This window comes from Gobius niger, assembly GCF_951799975.1.
Source record: "Gobius niger genome assembly, chromosome: 4".
Lineage (NCBI taxonomy): Eukaryota > Metazoa > Chordata > Actinopteri > Gobiiformes > Gobiidae > Gobius > Gobius niger.
In genome coordinates, this window is record NC_136855.1 from 17,925,439 (window position 1) to 17,947,621 (window position 22,183).

Genomic DNA, 22,183 nt, shown 5'->3' on the forward strand with positions numbered 1-22,183 from the left:
GAACTCTACTACATTCTTAAACTACAAAAACTGCTGTGTTGAACTACTGTTTCACAGAGTACAGATCCATGGTCATACTTATAATTAATTAAATAATAATAATTGATTTTACAATGGTGGTAAGCTATTGTAGAATTTGAACTAGCAACCTCTCGGTTATTGGACAAACCACTATGAGTTCTCTCTCAACAGATCAATGACATCCAGATCTACATCAAAATGTGTTTTATATTTAACTTAATTATCGATGCTGCACAACAGGCGTTTACTAGTCAAAATGCAAAGTGAAATGTCCACTGCACAGCAGTAGAGCTTGGATCAGAATCTGCCTCAAAAACTGTAGTTTTCCTTTGACAGTAGATTTAGTGTGGAGCTACAGAGGCTTGTCTCCATTTAAGTGTTACAAAAGGGTCATTGCTGAAGGCATACAATGTCTGAAAGTTGACTGGGCGCAAAATATTTCTCTGATAATGTGTAAAAACTAAACAAAAACCTGTTTGTTCCTCACACACTCTTCTATCTTCTGCACTGACACCACAGTGCAGACAGAGAATAGGCATCTGTAAAGTGCTTTTAGCGGCAGCTGCATCAGCAGAGTAAGGAAAATAGAAAGCTGTGTGTGTGTGCGTATATGTGTGCGGGTGGACTCAGGGGTGATGGTTCCTTCACCAGACAAAGCACTGCCTCCCCGAGTATCCATTAGGCTAAACCAATGGATCAATATTGATCCTTATTACCACTGGTTTCTGTCTAATAGGCTTCTGGCCATTCTGACACAATGACAGCATTAATGGACATGTCCAGATGGGTCTTGAATGGTGGATGAGACATCAGGACATGAACGAGATTTGGCCAGAAAAAAAAGTCATAGTCTTAACTATTTGTTAGAGAATATGATGAATGAAGGAGCTGCCGGCTGCAGTCATCTCACACATCATCACTGACAACATTAGTAACATTAAATCAGCATCTAAGTGTAAGTCCAGTGTGAGTGCGTCTGTCTTTCTTTGAGTTAAATATTCATGTCATATTGCCATCATAATTTAAATGACATCATATTGAATTGAATTAACCAGCTTAAAGACCACACACGTCAAATAAATGATATCTTATTTTTTCATGTTTTAGATATCAATTGTATAGGTTATTATTAAACAATAAATGTGCAAGGACATTCCAATTACAATATCAACACAAAGACTCAGGCAGGTCAAGTGAAATTCATAGCCTTTGAATTTAAGTTCACCATTTCTTTTTCTTCCCACAAGCTTCATTTGAGGAAAGCAAAGGCTGTAGGGTAGTTTTCACACAGTGAAAAAAGGAGCTTGAACAGTCTAGGCTTTGTGCAGGAGGCTGCATATAGAGAACATAGTGTTAGCGTAACCAGGCAGTGCAGCTGGCCTTTCCAAACTATGCCACTTTAAAGAACTGTTTAAATCAAGATGCACAAGACATACAAGCACACACTGCAGGAGAAATTAAGTGAGAGCAGAACATGGGCAAAACTAACAAATTTCTTTGAAAAAATAATAAGAATAATTAATTGCCCCATGTATCAGAGGAGGTACATCTAGATCCATGTTTTAAGTTCTGAATTACTACAACTAACAAATTCTGTTGTAAAGTTCCCTATACACTAGGACTGCTTTGTAATCTAAATGTATAGACCAAGGTGCGTGTTGCAACACTCTGGGTCGCTTTTAGCAGTTTGTAGCAACTGCCCACATGCATGCAAATAAAGACATGACTGTACCTCAAGAAGAAAGAAAAACATGCCAGCAAGTTCATCCTCTGGGCCTCAAGACTCTCTACAGCATTCCTTTCATAAATGTTCAGAGGTGGATGTTTTTTTTTTTTTTTTTTTAAGAAACCAGAGAGTGCTGGTATGTGGACGGCTTCTTTTAAAACTGCTTCTCCAGGAGGGTTCCTTTATCACTCACATCTCGTCCTATGCTTTGACCTGTAGTCCATAGTTATTTCACGGTTGGATGACCTCCATCTACCACCACCTCCTCCACCTACACAACTAACCTTTACCTCTGCACCTCTCGAATGAGTTTGGAGACAAATATGTGCACCTGTATGACAATGACCTTTCAATGTTGGGCACTGGTGTGAGGAGCAGGCGTGGCAGCATTCTACAAGTTAGTATTAAGTCAAAACATTGCTTGTGACCCCAGTTTAGCATGTATTATGTAATTTTACGTAATCTTGACAGAATGTGCTTCCCTTTCTAAAACAGCAAGCTTACATTTTAAACTTCCCCTCTTTTTTTCTAACTCTTCCGCCTGCAAATCAGCATGTTCCCCTCATTGGGATAGTTTAGTGTTAGCCAACAAAACACCAGAAGCAAGCGAGTAAGTTGACTTTAGAGTGGATTACAGCAACTCAGTCACGTCATGCAGACTTCTTACAAGAGCCAGACATGTTTAACTAACCAAAATATTTGCACTGTACCTGGTAACTGAGAGGACATTGCTCTTTCAAGTATACCCAAGCCCAACAGGAGCAATGTTGAATCGCAAACTGTAGTTGTTAATTAACACACCCTATATGTTTTGAATGTCAATATGTATCCACAGAGTTAGACTTTGTGTTAGAAAGGGGAAAAAAAGTATTTTAACATGAAAAAGGCTAAGGAAACCAGATTAAGATCACTTTGTAGATATAATAATCTCTTTTTATTCGCTATTCGAACAATCAGTTTAAACTTAACAATCCTCACAGGCACGTTTTTTATAAAAGCCCAACACATTAATTGATGTCTTTGCATATCATATATAGAAAGAATATACAGTATGAACTTATAAATCAGAATAACATACTTTTAATGAATGCTGTTCTCAAAAAGCCGGATTATCCTTCCAACGTGCACTCCAAGACCATAAATTCATTAGTACGACTGTCCAACACTTTCATACTGCAAATTAGATAGCTTTCTGTCCTGACCTCAGATTCACCCGTCCTCTTCTGTGTGTCCTCAAATGGTCACATTGGATTATTATTATTATCAATCTTATTATTATTATTAATATTATTATCTAAAAGTAACATCCATTTGCCTGGGGTATACGTAACAATGAACCTAGCTGTATTAGTGACCTTGATGGCTTTCTTGCACCACTTAAGGATCAAATTTCACATTGAACTAAATGATTGCATGATATCAGACTGCCTGTGTGATCTCAGTGCTGCTCAGACCCTCCACAATCACAGGCACTGAATCAGGAACCTCTGCAACCTCTGCATTCAGGTCCTTTTTAAGTTCAAAGTCAGTCTTAGTGACAGGTGTTTCCTCTGGGCTTGCGTTGCCATTAACACATTCCTCTGTCTGTTCAATAGCATCAGTAGACTCTGCACATTCTCCATTTACTTCTGCGATAGCCGCTACAACAGGGCTTTTTAATTCTCCATTTTCAATCTCTGTCTCAGGCTCTGAACTAGGCACTTCTGCTTCTGCCTCCTCGGCCTCAGCTGTCTCACCTCCAGAGACGGTTTCCGAAATCACAATCTCTGGGACTGGTTCGGCCGCTTCTGGTTCCGCTGCCGCCACAGTCCCGGAGGATTTATCTTTAGACTCTTCCTCTAAGATGACAACTTGTTGGACCACTTCAGCCTCTAGTCCACTACTGTCATCCGCAGCTTCAACTGGCTCACTTTCTTCCTCTTGTGCCTGAGCTTCCTCTGGCTCAACAGGAGCCTCTGATGCCACTACGGGTTCAACAGGCTCCTCCACAGCTGATACAGGTTCCTCGGGTTCCAATACTGGCTCCTCCAATTCAGGTGTGTCTACAGGAGCAAGAGGTTCTGGGGCTGCTGCTGGTGGCTCTTCTAGTTCAGGTTCAGGGGCTGAAGCCACCACCAGCTCTGGTTCAGGGGGTGGAGCTGCAGCAGTCTCTGGTTCTGCCATCGGTTCTGGCTCTGGTTCAACTAAAGGTTCTGGTACTAGGATAGGAGCAGCAGCATTCTCAGGCTCAGGCTCTGGTTCTGCCACTGGTTCTGGCTCTGGTTCTGGCTCTGGTTCTGCCACTGGTTCCGGCTCTGGTTCTGGCTCTGGTTCTGCCACAGGTTCAGGCTCTGGTTCTGCCACAGGTTCAGGCTTTGCTTCTGTCACAGGCTCTGGTACTAGAATAGGAGCAGCAAGCTCATTCTCTGGCTCTGTCACAGGCTCGGATTCTATCACGGGCTCTGGTATTAGGACAGGAGCAGCAGCAGGCTCTGGTTCTGCCACAGGCTCTGGTATTAGGACAGGAGCAGCAGCAGGCTCTGGTTCTGTCACAGGCTCTGGTATTACGACAGGAGCAGCAGCAGGCTCTGGTTCTGCCACAGGCTCTGGTATTAGGACAGGAGCAGCAGCAGGCTCTGGTTCTGCCACAGGCTCTGGTATTACGACAGGAGCAGCAGGCTCTGGTTCTGCCACAGGCTCTGGTATTACGACAGGAGCAGCAGGCTCTGGTTCCGAGGCTGGAACAGGCTCCTCTTCTGCAGATGTTTGCTCTGGTGCAGCCGGCTCTGGTTCAGGGGGTTTGGGTTTCTCTGTGATTCCTACAGCTTCACTCACTGCGGCCACTGCAGATCCAACAACCTCTTCAACGGCAGTAACAGCTTTAGCAGTCACTTCTTCCACAAGAGGTGGCAGGGTCTCTTCAACTTTAGCTGCTACCTGAGCTGCTGCTATGGATGCTATGTCATTCTTGGTTTCTTTGGGATCGGTCACATCATACGTATTCTTCTTCTTCTTGGTCAGTTTGTTTCCCATGGCTACCTGTAAACAAAGAAGATTTAAAATCGTTAGTGTGCACAGCATGCTTTCAAACCTAATAATTGTTTAAACCCAAACCTTGTTAATCAACAAGAACATTCTGTGACCCAAAATTAGTTTGTTGTGCTTTTCTCACAGAGGATATAATATAGGGGAAGAGTCGGAGATTGCCACATTACAATACTTCCCATCAGGAACAAAAAGAGAACTGAATGTACAACCCTGTCTTGTTAAATGGAAAGGTAAGATAGAAAATGTTCATGCTAAAATCATTTGTTCCTTTACAATGCAAAGGCACAGTTACTTAATTCCACAAGCCATCACATTGTGATTGGAAACAAAATGCCCACTATCAAAATGCTAAAATGACAATAGCAATTTGGTCTGCAGTAGCACAGGCACAGGTTGGCACAGGTAAAAGTAAATCCGGGAACTGTCCATAGTGCTGCAATGGGGCAATTAAGTCGTAACGCGTCGTAGCTACTTTATATTAGGCAAGGTGTCCATAAGCAAGTAGTGAATAGCTGAACTGATTTGTATGTCTTAATATTCCAATCTATTGTACGCATTTGTTTCGCGCAAAGCTTTTTTATACTTTAAAACAAATATTAATCACTTTGGAAATAGGCCTACAGAATAAGAGGCCTACATGATAATGTGCTGCTGCCCGGTGCAGCAAAGTGAATACATTATCTTCTGAGTGAACAGGTTGCGAGAGTTCTACACTTGCTTGAATGCATAAGCGATAACAAAGGAACACATCATACAGCAGAACCAGGCTACTTTTTATTGAAGTCGGAGACTAAGCTTGCAGAAAACGCAATATCCAAGAGCCAGAGTAGAAAGCTCCGTGAAGAAAGCAATAAGGGCCTTTCTAGAGGCTACGCACTGCCTACAACCCTCAAGATAAAAAGCTCCTTCTCTACTCCATCCCCCATCCTGCCCTCCCACTGCTACCTCTAGTTGCCCTGTCCTTTTTTGTTCATGATTAGAAAATGTCGAACACTCGCAAAAACTGAATTGTGATATAAAGATATAGGCCTACTTCTGGTGGATCGCAAAGCACTTGGTATTACTATTTTGTATAAGTTTTATTTAGTATAAATTTATTTGATTTAAATTGGGCTAATTCATTTGCAATTATGAGAAACACACCGCTGCTAGATATAGGCTACAAATGAACTTATTCCGCTAAACAGAAGACATTAGGCCACTTTTGTCTTTTCTTCTAGTAGGCCGATCATTGGCTAATTTAAACATTAGGCTTAGTTACCTTGACTTGTGTATTCATCTATACATATTATAACAAAGGCAAAAAGCATTTGAACAAACCTTATGGGGATCTTTAAGCTGGGCTCCTTGTCCTGGCTGCTGGGTTTGATAATGGAGGTAAACCTTTGGAGTGACAGCTGCAAATGCCGCCCCTGCTTTCCCAAATGCACAGTGAAATTCAACAGAGGAGAACTCCTCGCAATTCTCCAGACATCTGTCGCTATCACAATCCAGCCTGCCCCATAACTGCTCCCTCCGCAATCTATACCCTCCATACGTGAAACCCCTCCTCCAATGCACACACCCACTCCCCTCTCTGCTTGATTCTCCTAAATGCGATTATAACACACTTTTCTGGTCTGAAATGTTACAATTTGCTTTGCTAAACAGGTTTGCGTGAGACATCAGAGTTTCACCAACGACAAATTAAGTTCGCGATATAGCCTGGTTTATCAAATGAGAAGCTTGCAAGCTCAATGCTAAATGTGCGCTAAAAGGTCTTTGCCATACTTTTCTCTATAAAAACGCTTTTTGACCACTTCTATTTGAAATGGTAAAGATATGTTTTGTGGTGAAGTCTGCATCTTATCGTTTCATTTAGGACGTCACCTGACTAATCTCCTTATACCCTATGAACAATTCTCAGAATGCACTACTCGTTGCAGGTTACAGCAATCACACAATACACTACGGGAGCTGGACAAAATTTCACCACATCATGAGGTCATTGCTCCATCTACTGGATTAAGTGACAAGCTACAACATCCTGTAGCCTATATAAATGTATAAACATGCATATATATATATATATATATATAATATATAAATATAGTGGGTTGAATTTTTTTTTTTTATGAAGACTGAAGAATATCTGAAAAGTGGGGTGTGCACAAGTATCGACCTCTTTCCTTTTAGTGCAACCAATTGCCTTCAGAAGTTGCATGATGATTTATGAATGATCACATGTTGTCCTAATGACTAAATAGATTCCTGTGTGTAATCTAATCTCACTTCAAATACATCTGATCTGTGATGGTCACAGAGGTCTGTAAAGACAATTTTGGGGAGCAGACACCATCATGAAGTCCAAGGAACACACCAGACAGATAAAGTTATTAAAGGAATAGGCCACAGTTTTTACATACTTAGATATGTTTTTACCTTAGTTTAGAGCAGTGGTTCTCAACCTGGGGGTCGGGACCCCCAAGGGGATCGCGAGACAAATTTGGGGGGTCGCAAGATCATTTAGATAAAATATACATATTTTCATTTTCATAAGCTAATGTTTAATTGTAGCATGTGTTTGCTATTTTACCAGAGTGCCATTATTGGTTTGTAGTTTGAAGAATTTTATTTCAGCCATTTGGTTTATTTCTTTGTTTTTTAAGACTTATGTAGGCCTATTTCTCACGGTGTGACCCGGGCGGGGGTCATGAACCCCTTTACCTGTTATGGGGGTCGTGGCTCCAAAAGGTTGAGAACCACTGGTTTAGAGAGTTGATTCATACTTGTCTAGTCTTTGTGCGTGCACTCGTGACGTTAGAAGCCACCAAGCTGTTCCACGTGTTCCCTATTTAAATACAGTTACGTGAAACGTTAAACAATCCCAGTCTAGTTACACAAAATTAAACATGTCTATTTTCTAAGTGGATAAAAATGGGCACTAACAACACCTGGAGTAGGCCTTGCATGGAGAGGCTGTGCTAACAACATTTGCGTGACTGAGCGCATGCACAAAGACAGGTATGCATCAACTCGTCTAAGCTAAGGTAAGAACATATCCCAGTATGTAAAAACAGTGGCCTACTCCTTTAAGAAGTAAAACGCTAGGTTAGGTTATAAAAAGATTTCCAAAGCTTTGAACATCTCTCAGAGTACAATTAAATACACCTTAGAAATAGTATGGCTTACTGTCCGAACAAGGAGAGCACTGACCAGAGCTGTATCCAAGAAGCCTTTGATGACTCTGGATGAACTGCAGAGAGTAACAGGTCCGGTGGGGGAACCTGTACATAGAACAATTATTAGTCATACACTGCACAAATCTGGCCTTTATGAAGAGTGGCTAGAAGCCGTTTATAAAAAGATAACCATGAGAAGTCCTGTTTGCTGTTTGCCAGAAGCCACATAGGGGATACAGCAAACATGTGAAATAAGATGCTTTGGTCAGATGAGACCTAAATGTAACTTTTTGGCCTCAATGCAAAATGCTATGTTTGGGGAAAGAGTAACACTGCATCACCTTGAAAATACCATTCCCCCTGTCAAACATTGTGGCGGTAGCATCATGCTCTGAGGCTGCTTTTCTTCAGCAGGGACAGGGAAGATTGTTCTAGTTGATGGGAAGATGGAATGAGCCAAATACAGGGCAATCTTAGACGAAAACACTTGAAAAGACTTGAAACTGGGGTGCAGGTTCACCTTCCAGCAAGACAATAACCCTAAATATAAAGCCGCCAGGGCAACAATGGAATGGTTGAGAACAAAACATATCCATATATTAGAAAGGCCAAGTCAAAGTCCAGACCTAAATCCAATCGAGAATCTGTGGAAGGACCTGAAAACTGTGGTTCACAAGTGCTCTCCATCTAATCTAACTGAGCTTGAGCTGCTCTGCAAAGAAGAACGGGTAAAAAAAAATCAAGTTCCAAGATGTGCAGGACTGGTAGCGACATACCCAACAGACTTGCAGCTTTAATTGAAAAAAGGCAGTTCCACAAATCATTAACTCAGGGTGTATAGATACTTGTGCACACCCGACTTTTCAGTTTTTTATTTATAAAAAAAAAGTTCAAAATCATCTATCCATTTCATTTCATTCCATGATTGTGTGTCACTTAGTGTGTGTCTTTCACATAAAATTCAAGAAAATATATTTCCGACACCAATAGTTAAGATCTGTACCAAATCAGAAAAAAAGGAGGTAAAAGCGATTGCTGTGGATTTTCGAAGAACACAGGTCCAGCATGCTCCTAACAATCAACGGTGCTGCAGTGGAGAGGGTTACCAGCACTAAATTCCTTGGTGTGCACGTCACAGAGAAGCTTTCAATGGTCAAGAAAAGTAATCAGCGTATCTACAGAGTCCCAGCCTCCGTTATGTGCAACTTCTACAGCAGGACTATAGAGAGCATCCTGACCAGCTCCATCACTGTGTGACACAGAACCAGCACTGCTTCGTGCCGGAAAAAAAAAGCTGAACTCTCTGCTTTCTCTTCCCCCTCCACAATCAAGGATGAGATAAATATAATTTCAAACCATTCACATGGTTTGACAAATAAAAACATATTTATATGGTATTTGGTCTTTCACACATTTCACACACTGTCCCACTTTAGGACAACTCACTTCTTCTTCGTATTTCAATCTGGTCTATTATCCCAAAAATATGCAATAGAGCAGTGCAAATAGCTGGAACAGGTTATAATGTGTTCATGAGTCATATACAGAGTGACTGGTGCTTTTTTAGTGTTTATGAGTCTGATGGCAGAGGGGACACAACTGTTCTTGTGGCTGGAAGTATAGCCTCCTGTCTGAGAGGAGAGGTTTGAATAGTTTGTGTCCAGGGTGAAAAGTGTCAGCTGTGATCCAACCTACACGTCTCTGGGTCCTGGAGATGTACAGGTCCTCAAGAGATGGTCTCCTCAGCAGCATGCACAATGTGAAGTGAGGATGGACTCGATGATGACCGTGTAGAACTGCACCAACAACATCTTGGTTGGCAGCTTGAGTTTAAACAGCTGCCGCAGGAAGAATATTCTCTGCTGGGCCTTCTTGATAAGGTCCTGGGTTATTTATTTATTCATTTGTTTATTTGGTTGGGACAGTGCGTGTTCATGAACATACATAGGTCTCATGCATCTAAACACGCCACACCGGATGGTAGCCATGGGCTAATGATGGTGGTGCTCAGGAAACACAAGGAGTCCATGATGAAGATGGGAGTGGGAGAGTGTCAGGGCAAGGGGGGACGGTGGGGCTGTGACTTTCCCGAAGTCCACGATCATCTCTGTGTTCTGGGCGTTCAGCTCCAGGTTGTTGTGGCTGCACCAGGACGCCAGCCGATTCACCTCTCTCCCGTAGGCAGACTCATCACCGTCTGAGATGAGCCCAATGAGGGTGGTGTCGTTCGCAAACTTGGTCACTTTAACGGACTGGTGACTGGAGGTGCAGCAGTTTGTGTAGAGGGAGAAGAGCCTGGAGGAAAGTACACAGCCCTGAGGAACTACGGTGTTGGTAGTCAGAGTGTTCGAGACAGTCTTCCCCAGCCGCACCATGCTGCCTCTGATTCGTCAGGAAGTCAGTGATCCACCTGCAGAGGGAGTCGGACACATTATGCTTGATGGTCCACATGGTTTCCAACGTTACTGGCATCACTAGTAGATCCCACTTGTTTTGTCCTACACATACACAATTATCTGGGGTGCTTTTTCCTTCAGTGGACCAATGGAGCTTCAAGTGGTACAGGGTGGTCAAACTGTACCTCCTCCTGACTGAGGGCCTTCATTTGTGTGGTAACGACTGGGTTTTCATCCGGACAGTTCACAAAGGACTTCTTCCAGCATGTTCCCCTGATGGACTTCTTCCAGCATGTTTCCCTGATCTAAATTCAATTGAGAACCTCTATGGGATGGATGGCAAGGGAAGTTGACAAACATGAGAACAGTTTCAGACAGTGGATGCTCTTCGTGAGGTCATCTATTTGAGGTGAGGTCCTAAACTTTTGATCAGATCCAAAACAGCCTATTTCAGTTTGTTTTCAATAAATTGGTTTAGGCTATTAAAAAAAAAAGTTTGTCTCACTCCCATTTCTTCTTGTTGCATATTGAAGTTAACTTTGTTAAGATCCAACCATACAAAATATGATTATAATGAGTATGATTATTATGATTATGATTTTTTTTTTGCCATCTTTAAACTGGTCTTAAACGTTTGATCGGGACTGTATGATACGAAACAGCAAAGATACATTACAAAATGATATATTGTCCCGGATCAACTAAATTACGTCATTATTTGGGGTTTTGCCAAGTCCAGTCAAGTGTGGGACTAGTCATGATGGGATGTGTTGGAAGTTTGGACAAACTGCAGCTCAGTGTTTCCGTATAACTACTGTGACGCTATGTTAAAGCAGAAGGGTTTTGCAGCCGTTGTCCCATTACAGTATCACAGTAGGCGGTGGTCAGAGAGCTCTCGGTGAGTGAATCAAACGCACCAGCGGCTTCAGCGTGAAGGCGGCGCTAGCGGGACCCGGGCAGGGCCTCGCCTTTGTGGTCGCAGAGAGAAGATGGCTCCCGTTCTGGAGAAACAACTCCCGGCTGCTGCTGGGGCAGGCGACAACAACACCGAAGACGAAGAGGGTCAAAACCTCTGGCAAGTGTCCCTATACCTTTACCTATCCAATTGCTTCATTCTCTTGTAATAACGCCATAAGTAAGAAGGTTTTGCTTTGTCACTGCCAGTTGCTCCCAAACACAAACCCGGCTAACCACCGTGTTAGCAACAATGTTGGCTATCAATGACTGCACCTAGTTCATGTTTGTTATTTTGTTTTGTTGGCTCCACACCGCTATCCAAGAAGACATGTTACGTTACAGTTGTTACTGACTTGTAGGAAGTTGATACATTTGTAATATCATTTACTTTCCTGTAATGAGTTGCTTAGGCGTGTGCTTTGACAGCTCTGCTTGGTTCTGTACGGTTAGCTTTTCCAGCACACAGAAAGCTTGCAACTTCTGTCCATGAGTAAACACAGCAAAATTCCTTCGCAAAATATTGATCTTGACTAATGTAACGTTGCTCATTGTCGTTACTGTACAGCTGAAATTGTTGCACTGAAGTTTTATATGTAGCACATTGCGGTTTGCAACAAAACTGCTTGACCATTTCCTGTTTTCGATCACTTCGGACACAATACAAAAACACAAATGCTACATTGATCTCTAAGGTGTCAATTCAAACAGGATTTTGTTCCTTCTACAGGACTTCTATCCTGAGTGAAGTGTCAACGAGATCAAGTTCAAAGCTACCGGCAGGGAAAAATATTCTGATATTTGGTAAGTTTGATTGCTGAAGCTTTTTGACCTTTTAAAAGACTAATTTCGGTGCCGATTCACAGACAACTACAACTAAAATGTTGCCTGTGTAATTCTATGAAGTTCATTCTGCTATATTTATTGCATGTTTTTTTTTTCTGCATCTATAACTGTCATATTGTTTCATTACACTTCCAAAAGTGTTTCTGGATGTTACCAAACAGATTTTGTTTATTTGACAATCACTACTCGATACCAGTTGCTTTCCCCTGTCAGAAATATAGCATTGTTCTTCAGTCGTGACCGTTATGCACAATGTTTCCAGGTGAGGATGGCTCAGGTAAAACGACACTCATGGCCAAACTTCAAGGAGCAGAGCACAACAAAAAAGGGAGGGGGCTGGAGTATCTTTACTTAAGCGTTCACGATGAAGACAGAGATGGTGAGTGCAATATGACATCACTCTTCAACCTCAACATAAACTAATAAATGACACAGATTTTGCAATGTTTTATATTTCAGATCTTACACGGTGCAATGTTTGGATTCTGGATGGAGACCTTTACCACAAAGGCCTTCTTAAATTTGCAATTTCGGCCAAGACCTTACCTGACTGTTTAGCCGTGTTTGTTGTGGATATGTCGCGCCCTTGGACCATAATGGATTCACTGAAGAAGTGGGCTAGCGTGCTTCGTGATCACATAGACAAGCTCAAGATTCCACCTGAGGACATCAGAGAAATGGAACAGAGAAGTAAGGATGGTTTAATACAATCTGCCTGAATGTATCTTAAAATGTGGTGGCTGTTGTAATTTGCACAATATGAGCTTATGAATAGATAAAAAAAATATACATGTGCTTGCACTAAAGAGAACTAATGGTGCCTGAAAAATGTGCCTGGGGTGTTTGAGGGTGGAAATAATGAAACCCTTACATAATACTGTATAGAGTGCTATGCAAACGGGTGACTGGGGGAAAAAGTGTATTACAGAAGATGAGCTCTGTATCAGACTTTATTGTGGCAGTTTCTAGGTCATCACCAGCGAGGCCCACATGATCCTCAGCTGTGTGCTCTGCCTGCAGGACACTTCTGCAGATCAATGAATGTATTCAGTTGTTGATCTTTGTCTTTTGTGTCATGTGGACAGTTTTCTTGTATTTGGACAACTTTTGAAATGTCAAGTCTTTGGGCATTTGAATTGGTCTAGCATTGGTCTGTGCTTTCATTGCCCTCACATAGTGTGGATAAGCATTAATATAATACTTACTCAGCAGTGCATGTCTGTACCTGCAGTTTGTGGGTGTCAAGTGATAAAACACTGAGTTAGGCGGCAGATGTGAAGCTATTAGGAAGTTGATGGTTTTTGTTCAAGTTCCTTGTTTCAGATGATGCTTTATGAGTAAATGGTAAGTGTTTACGTTAAGTCTGAGTTAAGTCTGTTTTCTGTCACAGCATTGTTTGTTTCTTTATTGAGACAAGCGTTCACATTTGTGCCACTGGTATCATGTTTCCCACAGTGAAGTGTTTTACGTCTTGTTCTAAAATTCACTTCTTTTTTTTTTTCTTCCCCCGAGCATTTAATACCGCGTGTTTTTGTATGGTCCTCTGAAATACATTGCCATCTTAAATGTAGGGAACATTTTGGAAAATTTCCCCTGTTGGTCCATGTTGACCTGGTACTCTGAGAATTTATTTTGACAGGCGACTTTCATTTAAATTCTACTTAAATCAGGTCAGCATGTTTTTTTGTTTTTGGGTGACCACTGTGACGTTCTCTGCTCCTCTGTGCAGCTCAGCCTCAAGGGCATTTCTCAGCCTGTCAGTGGTGATGTCACTTGAACAGGGGTGAGACTTTGCGCTGTGACATATTTGTAGGTTTGAGTGTCCAACAGGGAGAGACAGACTGTGGGGGCGGCTTGGGTCCAGTGAGTCTTGCAGGCGTCTTGCATCATGGTTCAGCCATAAACGAGCGTCAGGCAGAGGAAGTAAGCTGAGCTTTTAGAGATCCAGTAGTAGGCTGGACACACAAACTCCTGCTGGGTGGAAACTCAAGCGGGCTGCTGGCTGCCTTTAGTCAAATTACAGGATTCACTTATTGTTGGGAATACAGAAAATACTGTGGCTACCGGGTATTTTTAGAATGGAGCTTAGTCTAAAGCGTTTACTGTTACTTCTTATAGTTCAACTAGACTGTTTTATTTTTTTAAGTCGTACTGTTGGCTTAAACAATTTTAGAAAACAGTAGCAGTTTATTGGCTTTATACGGATGTCATTTGACCTCACCTTTGTAAAATAGATAAAAGGGCAAAGTCTCTCTTTCACTTTTTCTGAAGTAAAGTAATATGCTGCACCTTCAGTTGCGTAGTTATACTGTTGCTAAATGTACAGCTATCTTCAATAGAAAATTTAAACAACATCCATATTTAAACGTGCAGAAGAAAATATGCTCTTTTCTTTTCTTTTCTTTTTTTTAGAAGCTTTTGAGTTGGTTCTTGGCCTTATACAATGACGTTAGAAAATGAATTCTGTTAAGATCCTCTAAGTTTAAGAACATGCCACATTTGGCTGTGGTGGACTTACACATACTTGCCAAGGGATTAAGTTTATGTGTAATAACTACTTGCCTCACATGTTAAATCCCATGTGTGAATGTGAAGGAGTTTGCTCTTAATGGCAAGTCAATCTGGCTTTGTGGGCTGTCCCTGTCTGCATTCCCGAAGCTGCTGAGGAAGTAGGCCAAAGCTTCCTGCATCTGAATCCCTCTGCTTTACCCCAGACCCTGAGAATGTCAGGACAGCTGGGAGAACAACAGGAGGTTGTTGGTCCATACAGAGCATTGATTAGCAAATGAAGCTTGTATAGTAAAGACATAGTATATTGAGTCAGCAGTAGGATTAGTTAATGGTAGTTAACCACAGAAATAGACTGCTGTATGACATACAAAAGGTCGTAAACTTTTACCTAAAATGAATCTTTCTTGCAAGTAAAAATCTCTTATCTACATCAGAATCAGAATAGGAAATAGTTTTTATTGCCATTTTTCTCGGTGCAAACGTACAACATAAAACATAACAGAGACTTTAGATAATAATAAGCTATGCCTCATTAAACTATAAGGCTATAGGTGGCAAGCATAAAGAATATTAAAATAAATAAGATAATATATACAATAAAAATACAATAAAAATCGCAGCCAATTGGTAGATCGTGATGAAGTGAAATATTTTTGTCTATTTTTCTCTAGTGGTAAAATCGTTTCAAGAGTATGCAGAGCCCGAGGAGGCCACTCCGTCTTCCCCACAGAGAAGAGCTCCTACGGGAGCAGAGGATGAAGCCGTAGTGTTGCCGCTTGGAGAAAATGTACTCAGCCACAACCTGGGCATTCCAGTGCTAATAGTTTGCACAAAGGTGAGTTCTTTCCCATGAACAAGTAGGTGGAGCCCTCAAACCAAAGACAAACACAATCTCTCCTGTAGCATACCTTTTTGTATTAAAACAATATGACACCCTTCATAGTGCAGACTCAGAGCCCGTACACGGTGAGTAAACACCAAAAAATGATCTCTGCTCTCTCTTAATCATAATGCTTTGTATTTTTATTTACATTCTTTTAAAATAAGAAAGTAGACCATAGGTGAAGACAATTCTTTAAGTGGCTGTCTTGTCATGTTTACATGGTGTTTGTTGTTGTGTATGAAGCACTGTCCTGTGACAAGCCACCATTATTCTTGTCTGTTAGCCCTGAAGGCAGCACCGTGTGCTAAAACAATTTCACATGGTCTGTGTCCAGAACATCTTACTTCATGATCTTTGTCAGTAACATTGATATAATGGCTCCTTTCAGGAGATGTAAAAGCAATGTATTATTGACGTCTGGCTAGAACTTAAAGATAACTGAAACAATTGAGTTAAACACATAATGAACAAGTATCTGTTTAACTTTTCTTTTTCAGTGTGATGCTGTCAGTGTATTAGAAAAGGAGCATGACTACAGAGACGAGCACTTTGATTTCATCCAGTCTCACATCCGACAATTTTGCCTACAGTGTATCCTTTCTGTCCGACTTGTATGTTGTAACTTTATACCAAATACATTACTCGGTATGTGTATGAAAATGCATTACTCTTCAATCAAACTTTATCCATAACTCAAATAATAAGATGGGGCTGGCCTAATCTACACCTCGGTCAAAGAAGAAAAGAATCTGGATTTGCTTTACAAATATATTGTTCATAAATTGTATGACTTCCAGTTCATTAGCCCTGCCTTAGTGGTGGAGAAGGATGCAGTGTTCATGTAAGTAACTGCATGTTTCCACTGGTAAAAGCTTTTACCATTCGTGATGTATAAAGTGATCCACTCTATTTTGTTTTTTAGTCCGTCTGGATGGGACAATGAAAAGAAAATTGGAATTTTGCACGAAAACCTTTCAACAGTGAGACCAGAAGATCCATTTGAAGATTTTATTGCAAAACCACCCGTACGAAAGGTACAAGAATAACATCTGATCAAACAGTGTTAGTGGAGGCCATAGTTTTTAATCCAGCTGGTCTTTTCAGCTGGTGCACGACAAAGAGATTTCTGCAGAGGATGAGCAGGTTTTCCTCATGAAGCAGCAGGTGTGTAGCACTTTTACTATGTTTTATGAAAAACGTCTCCTTAAAATAAGTTCCGTCATTAAATAAAACATTGCAAAGACTGTAGGTGTTACTCAAAGAGCAGAGACATGTTATCTTTATATGGCCAATCACTTATCAATGTTTGTTCTGTCTTTTTGAATAGTCTCTACTATCAAAGCAGCCGGCCACACCCACAAGAGGAGCAACAGTGAGTGACTTGAACAGTGTGCTGTGGTCTTTGTGAGCCTTTTGACTGCAACTGTTTTAACTGTTACAGGAGTCTCCAGCCCGAACAGCCTCAGGTTCACCCAGACCTGCGGGCAGAGGCCAAGCGGGCGTCACCAGCGGATCCATGGCTGCTGTCAAGAAGCCTGATCCTAACATGAAAGGTACATTTCAATAATTAAGGTCAAAGTTTATTTATATAGCACATTTAAAATACAGTCGGCACTTCCTAAAGTGCTGCACAGTTTTTGGGGGATAAAAGGCATTTTAATCAGACATAAGGTACATTTCTCCCTAGTGAGACATGTGTGGTTTTTTTTTGAGTATGTTACACAACAGGGCCTGAGTGAGGCAGTGTTGATCAGAAACGTGGCTGTATAAGAGAACTACAGTATAATTATAGCATATGCTAGTAGAGTGTAGTTGTGCTCAGTTTTATCGATGCTGTCTGGCCTTCAAACTTCGAATGATGTCAAAATGTAACTCATTTTATGTTTTAGAGCTATGGTCCTAAAACTATTGTATTTCCTGTAGCAGGTGCTGCCAATGAGGGAGTGCTGGCTAACTTCTTCAACAGTCTGCTGAGTAAAAAGACTGGCGCCCCAGGGAGTCCAGGGAGCCCCGTTGGAGCAGGAGTACAAGCGAACAAGAAAACAGGTATCACTGTCTCTTGATCCTTGAAAGCTATAATGGATTGTTGTTGATTTCACGACAGATGCCATTATAGGGACTGCTATCATTATGGCAGCATGCCCTGAGGATTTAGATATTTGTCTTGAGCTTTTTTTTCCAGTCAAAGGGAGAAATTTCTTTGTATATGAAGATTCAGGCCTGTATGCTCAATCACCCCCCATACTACCTTAGAGACGTTATTATTATTATTATTATTATTATTATTATTATTATTATTATTATTATTATTTTGCATCATTAAGCTTTTAATTGTCATTGCCCAGTGTCCAACTAATTCACATAACTTTGTCTATCGTGCATGTGCTATCTTCATTTTGCTATTAATTATCAAGGCGTTGCAAAAAATACTCAGACTTGATACATTTGCTTAGGAGAGATCATCTGCATATTTAAAATTGCAACGTCTCCTCCTAGGAGTAAATATCTCCTGTTTACTATCAAGCATGTGTATTGTCTGTGGCAGTAAAGCGACCTTTTCCAGCATGAGATCTCCTCACCATGTCCCCCCTCCATCTGCTTGCTGGCCATACAAATCTGATGTTACACACAGAGGCTACAGGAGATTACTTTGGGTGTTTTTGTTTCCCTCTTTTCCAAGGGCAGAAGCCGGGTTTGAATGACGTCCAGGCAGAATTGGACAGGATGACACGAAAGCAGGACTCCATGGTTTCAGCTAACAACTTACCACCGACAGAGAACGAAGCGTGAAGGCAACAAACCAGCTGCATCATCCTCAGCGGGGGAAAAAAAAAAAAAACTCTGGAAAAAAACATGTATGTGAGCTTAAAGAAGACCAAATTCTCAATCCTAATAACAGACAGCACACACGGTGGTTTTTGACGACGCGAGTTGAAAGGGCGATCGAATGTGAGAAGAGAGAAATTGGAGACACAGGTGTTGATGAGGAAGTTCCGACTCGGCTTTATTCCTGTCCTCTCGTCAACTGTAAATGTCGTTATGTGAGGGATGTCAATTAATGGAAATGTGTGCACACTCCTTGGCAATAAGCCTGAAGCGCTGTTCTGCAGGCCTCCGGTCGCTGGGGTGAAACCGCTCTGTACTCGCGAGGTAAAGAGTGGAAACATATACTGGTCCTGTGGCTTCTGCTTCAGCTTATCTTATGGAAGGAATTTAGTTGTGATTGGAAAGGTATTTAAACCTAAATCTTACTATTCACAGAGAAAAGTAATTAAAATATTTGCAAACATATGTAGTATGTAAAAAATGTTGGATATACTTATGTATTTATACAAAGTTTGTTTTATTTTATTTTTCTTCACCATTTATTGGTTTAAACATTCATCTGTTTGACACTTTAAAATGCCACTGATGTCATGACACTAATGACTAGTTCAGACAGTGCACCATATCAATCCCCCGCCATCTCAAAGGATCCTGTACATATGTTAAAAAAAAAAAAAGATATTCAGAATCACTTTGAAATGTAAAGGATGCAAAGCTTTTTAAATTCAAACTTGGGCTAAATGAGTCTAGTAGATGTTCGATAGGCCAGAGTTTGCGACAAAATTGCTTCTTTAGCTCCAGGTGTGTATATTTGGGAAGGGGTCTGGGCATCTTTCCTACTATTACTCCCAAGTGCCTGACAGGGTTAGCTGGTTTTGTCATAGTGGAAGTGCTTTGACTTATTATGAGGAAATGCACTGTAGTGTTATCGGTTAAAGGTTTTTGTCCATTTCTTGTCATCCAAATAATTTATTTCTTTTTACATTTTTGTCGATGTGCAACAAGCCTGTGGTCTTTTATTTTTTAAAGATATCTGTGGCCTAGATAGTTAAACGGTAGAGAAATAGATTGGATGCCTTCAAGCACTGTAAAAGCTGCTCGTATAAGAAGCCACAACATTGGTCCTTCAGTTGAACACAATTGTGGTTAAAGCTTCTTTCTTTTCAGCCAAATGAAATCTATTGGTTTCTTGTGGATAAAACTGAGTAATATAAAAGTTATAGTACAGTGTTTGGAAGTATTGTCATTATTTGTTTTCTCCAAACCAATTATACTGGATCCTGCATGATGGTTAACATTCCCTAATGATGTAGCTGGAGCATCATCACTGTAGACTTGTTGAGCTTTTCTTTGGTATTTCAATGTGCCCTTTTTCAAAACGACCTCTGCCTTCATTGTGCTGCTCAGTTTGTCGTATTGAGCACCTTGCCTTCTCATGATTTATATCGATTTGTGTATCCTTAGATGGGTTTCACTTGTTTTCTAGTTATTGTTTTGTAAATCCTTTTACCATATCGACTGTAATCGGTTTACAACACCATGTCATAAATCCACTTTATATTGTGTCCTTATGCAAGACTTGCTCAATCCTATGGATGTTAAGTGCCTCTTTCTGATTACACTGCAAATAGAAAGAGAAGTGGCAAATAGTGTTTGTTACAGTAGTCAAAACTGCATGTAACCAAAGAAGTTTTACATCCATATGATTAACCAGTCATTTTCTTATGCTTGTATGGAGCCCTGGCATTCCTGTCCTCAGACTGATGTCCAATGAAAGAAAAAAAATCCTTACCATTTGTTTAAAAACACTTTCGATGATGATAAATTTACTCTGCAGAAGTGATGGTTCACCACAATACTGCTCATGTTTACGAAAAGCGCTTATTTCTCCCACTTTTTATGTTTGTTTTTAAAGTTGTAGATTTTACACCAGAATAACTTATGCTGCTTAAGCACAAATTAAACCTGTTGAAGTAGCACCATAAATTAAAATCAGCACTTTGCCTGGGCACTTCATTTTGTCATGCAGTGATTGTTTTCTTTTTATCATAACTGTACTTTTATGTAAAATTTGCAACTTTAATTTTTGAAAAGTGCTACTTCGATGGTTGCTTTACCATAAAATTGAAATGGATCATTGTGAACTGTTAAACAACAATTAATTGTATTATTTTTGATTTATCCAAAACTGAGCTCAATTTGTTGATCCTTTCTATCCTTTGTTGCTTTGCCACTCACTTTTTCTTTGCAAGTACTCATCCCTTGCACTTGCTTTTTGTACAGTATGGACTAAATGAACACTTAACGTTTGCACTCAATATTGTTGCAACGCAGCTGCCTCTCCACATCCTAACTCTATTGCCTTTGACCACTACTGACCGCCAGCGTCTACACATCACTTAGAGGGCAACAAGCGTCTGCTCAACCTGTTTTACCCAGGATCAGTCCCTTTTAAGCACACGGCTGTCTCTTTCTGTCCTGAAGTTTGATTGTAAAATACTCAAGTCGCTTGTAAGCAGCAGCCATGTGGCGTCTAGCTTATGCTGATTTGCTGACAAAGAAACAATGTTAATCGGATCCCTTGGCTTCAATAAAACAAGAATCCTAACTTCAAAAATATTCTCCGTGTCCTCTTTTAAAATGCAAAAAGTTCAGGCACACATGTATTTAATGCTATGGTGTGCTTAAATCTGTGGTGTTTTTTTTTCAGAAGGCATTTGAACATTCCCATTCTTGAAACAGTTTTGTTCCTTGTGGTTTTAAACAATATTTAAATATATGTATACCTTCATTATGCCCAAAGTGCCACTCACCCAGTCACACTCCAGTGTTAAGACACTGAAGGCAAGAGGAGTGAAGTGTCTTGCCCAAGGACGCAACAACAGTGTGCCTCATCAGGAGCTGGGATTTAAACCCCTGACATTCCAATCATGAGACGACCTGCTCGAACAACTGCGCCAATGTCGCCTCATAATCCCAGAATTGAGTCTTGAATAGAGTGGGGGAAGCATCAAGTGTGAGATTAAAGGATGGACCAGTGTGGCATCTTCAACTATCTAAATTGTTCAGATTGCATGTTTTTAGTACAGTACTTATGAAGTTAAGAATTTTGGCCAAAAGAACTGATTTCAGATACAGCACAGCTTAACAATGCCGAGTAAGAGCTCAGTCATCCTAGCAGAGCTCAAAGTTGAGCCTCTGCTCCTCCATTTTATTTCGAGAGTATATGAATAGTCAGCTGAGATGGCTCGGACATGGGGTTGTCAGGTGAGAGGAAGTCTGAGTCCTGACACTGACTCAGTGAACTAAACTTATGCATGAAGTAATATTTTTCCAACTTGAGCACTGACTTTACAGTAAAATAAGGGCTAAGGATGCCATTTGGAAAGTCCCAGAGCCCACTGTTTGAATTTACCCCATTATTTAAACGTAATCACACACTGAAATGGTCATGCAGACATTCTCAGCATTTTCTACATACCACCAGCTTTGGCAACCTGTCATTACTCCAGAAAAACAATGGAGGGCAGTAAGTCACCGAAAAATACAGGTAGGCCTACTGGGATGAAAACAGCCAAATGAATAGCCCATGTATCAGAGATATTAGATATTGATGTACAAGTTAGTCTTCAGCACAGAAACGCTCTTTGATTATGGATTTGCTGACTGTGTGATAGGCAAATGTAGACTATCTTTTCCAGACACGCAGCCAATGAGCAGAGTGCTTGTCAGAAAGATTTTACTGGATCTCCTTAGGAAGAAATACAGTCCCACAACCCGCAATACTGCGCGTTTCTGATCTTTGCAGCCTGTTTCGGAATAATGAAAACTG

The 22,183-nt window shown here is 40.8% G+C and overlaps 2 protein-coding genes across 5 annotated transcripts; one reads left to right on the forward strand and one right to left on the reverse strand.

Moving 5' to 3' along the window:
• Positions 1-2,667: 2,667 nt before the first annotated feature.
• Positions 2,668-6,292, reverse strand: LOC306962239 (uncharacterized protein). The gene is made up of 2 exons (XM_079555331.1): positions 6,095-6,292; positions 2,668-4,765 (listed from the first exon to the last, which is right to left on the reverse strand). The coding sequence occupies exon 2, from the start codon at positions 4,757-4,759 to the stop codon at positions 3,167-3,169; it is 1,593 nt and encodes a 530-aa protein (XP_079411457.1). The 5' UTR covers positions 4,760-4,765; positions 6,095-6,292; the 3' UTR covers positions 2,668-3,166.
• A 4,887-nt stretch (positions 6,293-11,179) lies between these two features.
• On the forward strand, positions 11,180-19,928 carry dync1li2 (dynein, cytoplasmic 1, light intermediate chain 2). Of its 4 annotated transcripts, none has more exons than XM_079554484.1 (13): positions 11,180-11,406; positions 12,016-12,089; positions 12,394-12,510; positions 12,591-12,821; positions 15,314-15,477; positions 16,023-16,116; positions 16,231-16,366; positions 16,448-16,559; positions 16,630-16,689; positions 16,853-16,897; positions 16,967-17,078; positions 17,452-17,571; positions 18,206-19,928. In XM_079554484.1, the coding sequence occupies exons 1-13, from the start codon at positions 11,321-11,323 to the stop codon at positions 18,313-18,315; spliced, it is 1,461 nt and encodes a 486-aa protein (XP_079410610.1). In that variant the 5' UTR covers positions 11,180-11,320; the 3' UTR covers positions 18,316-19,928. The 4 variants fall into 4 exon arrangements, with proteins under 4 accessions (XP_079410610.1, XP_079410612.1, XP_079410609.1 ...); XM_079554486.1 differs by having other exon boundaries at positions 11,185-11,406; positions 18,211-19,928; XM_079554483.1 differs by having other exon boundaries at positions 11,189-11,406; positions 17,449-17,571.
• The last annotated feature ends 2,255 nt before the right edge of the window (positions 19,929-22,183 follow it).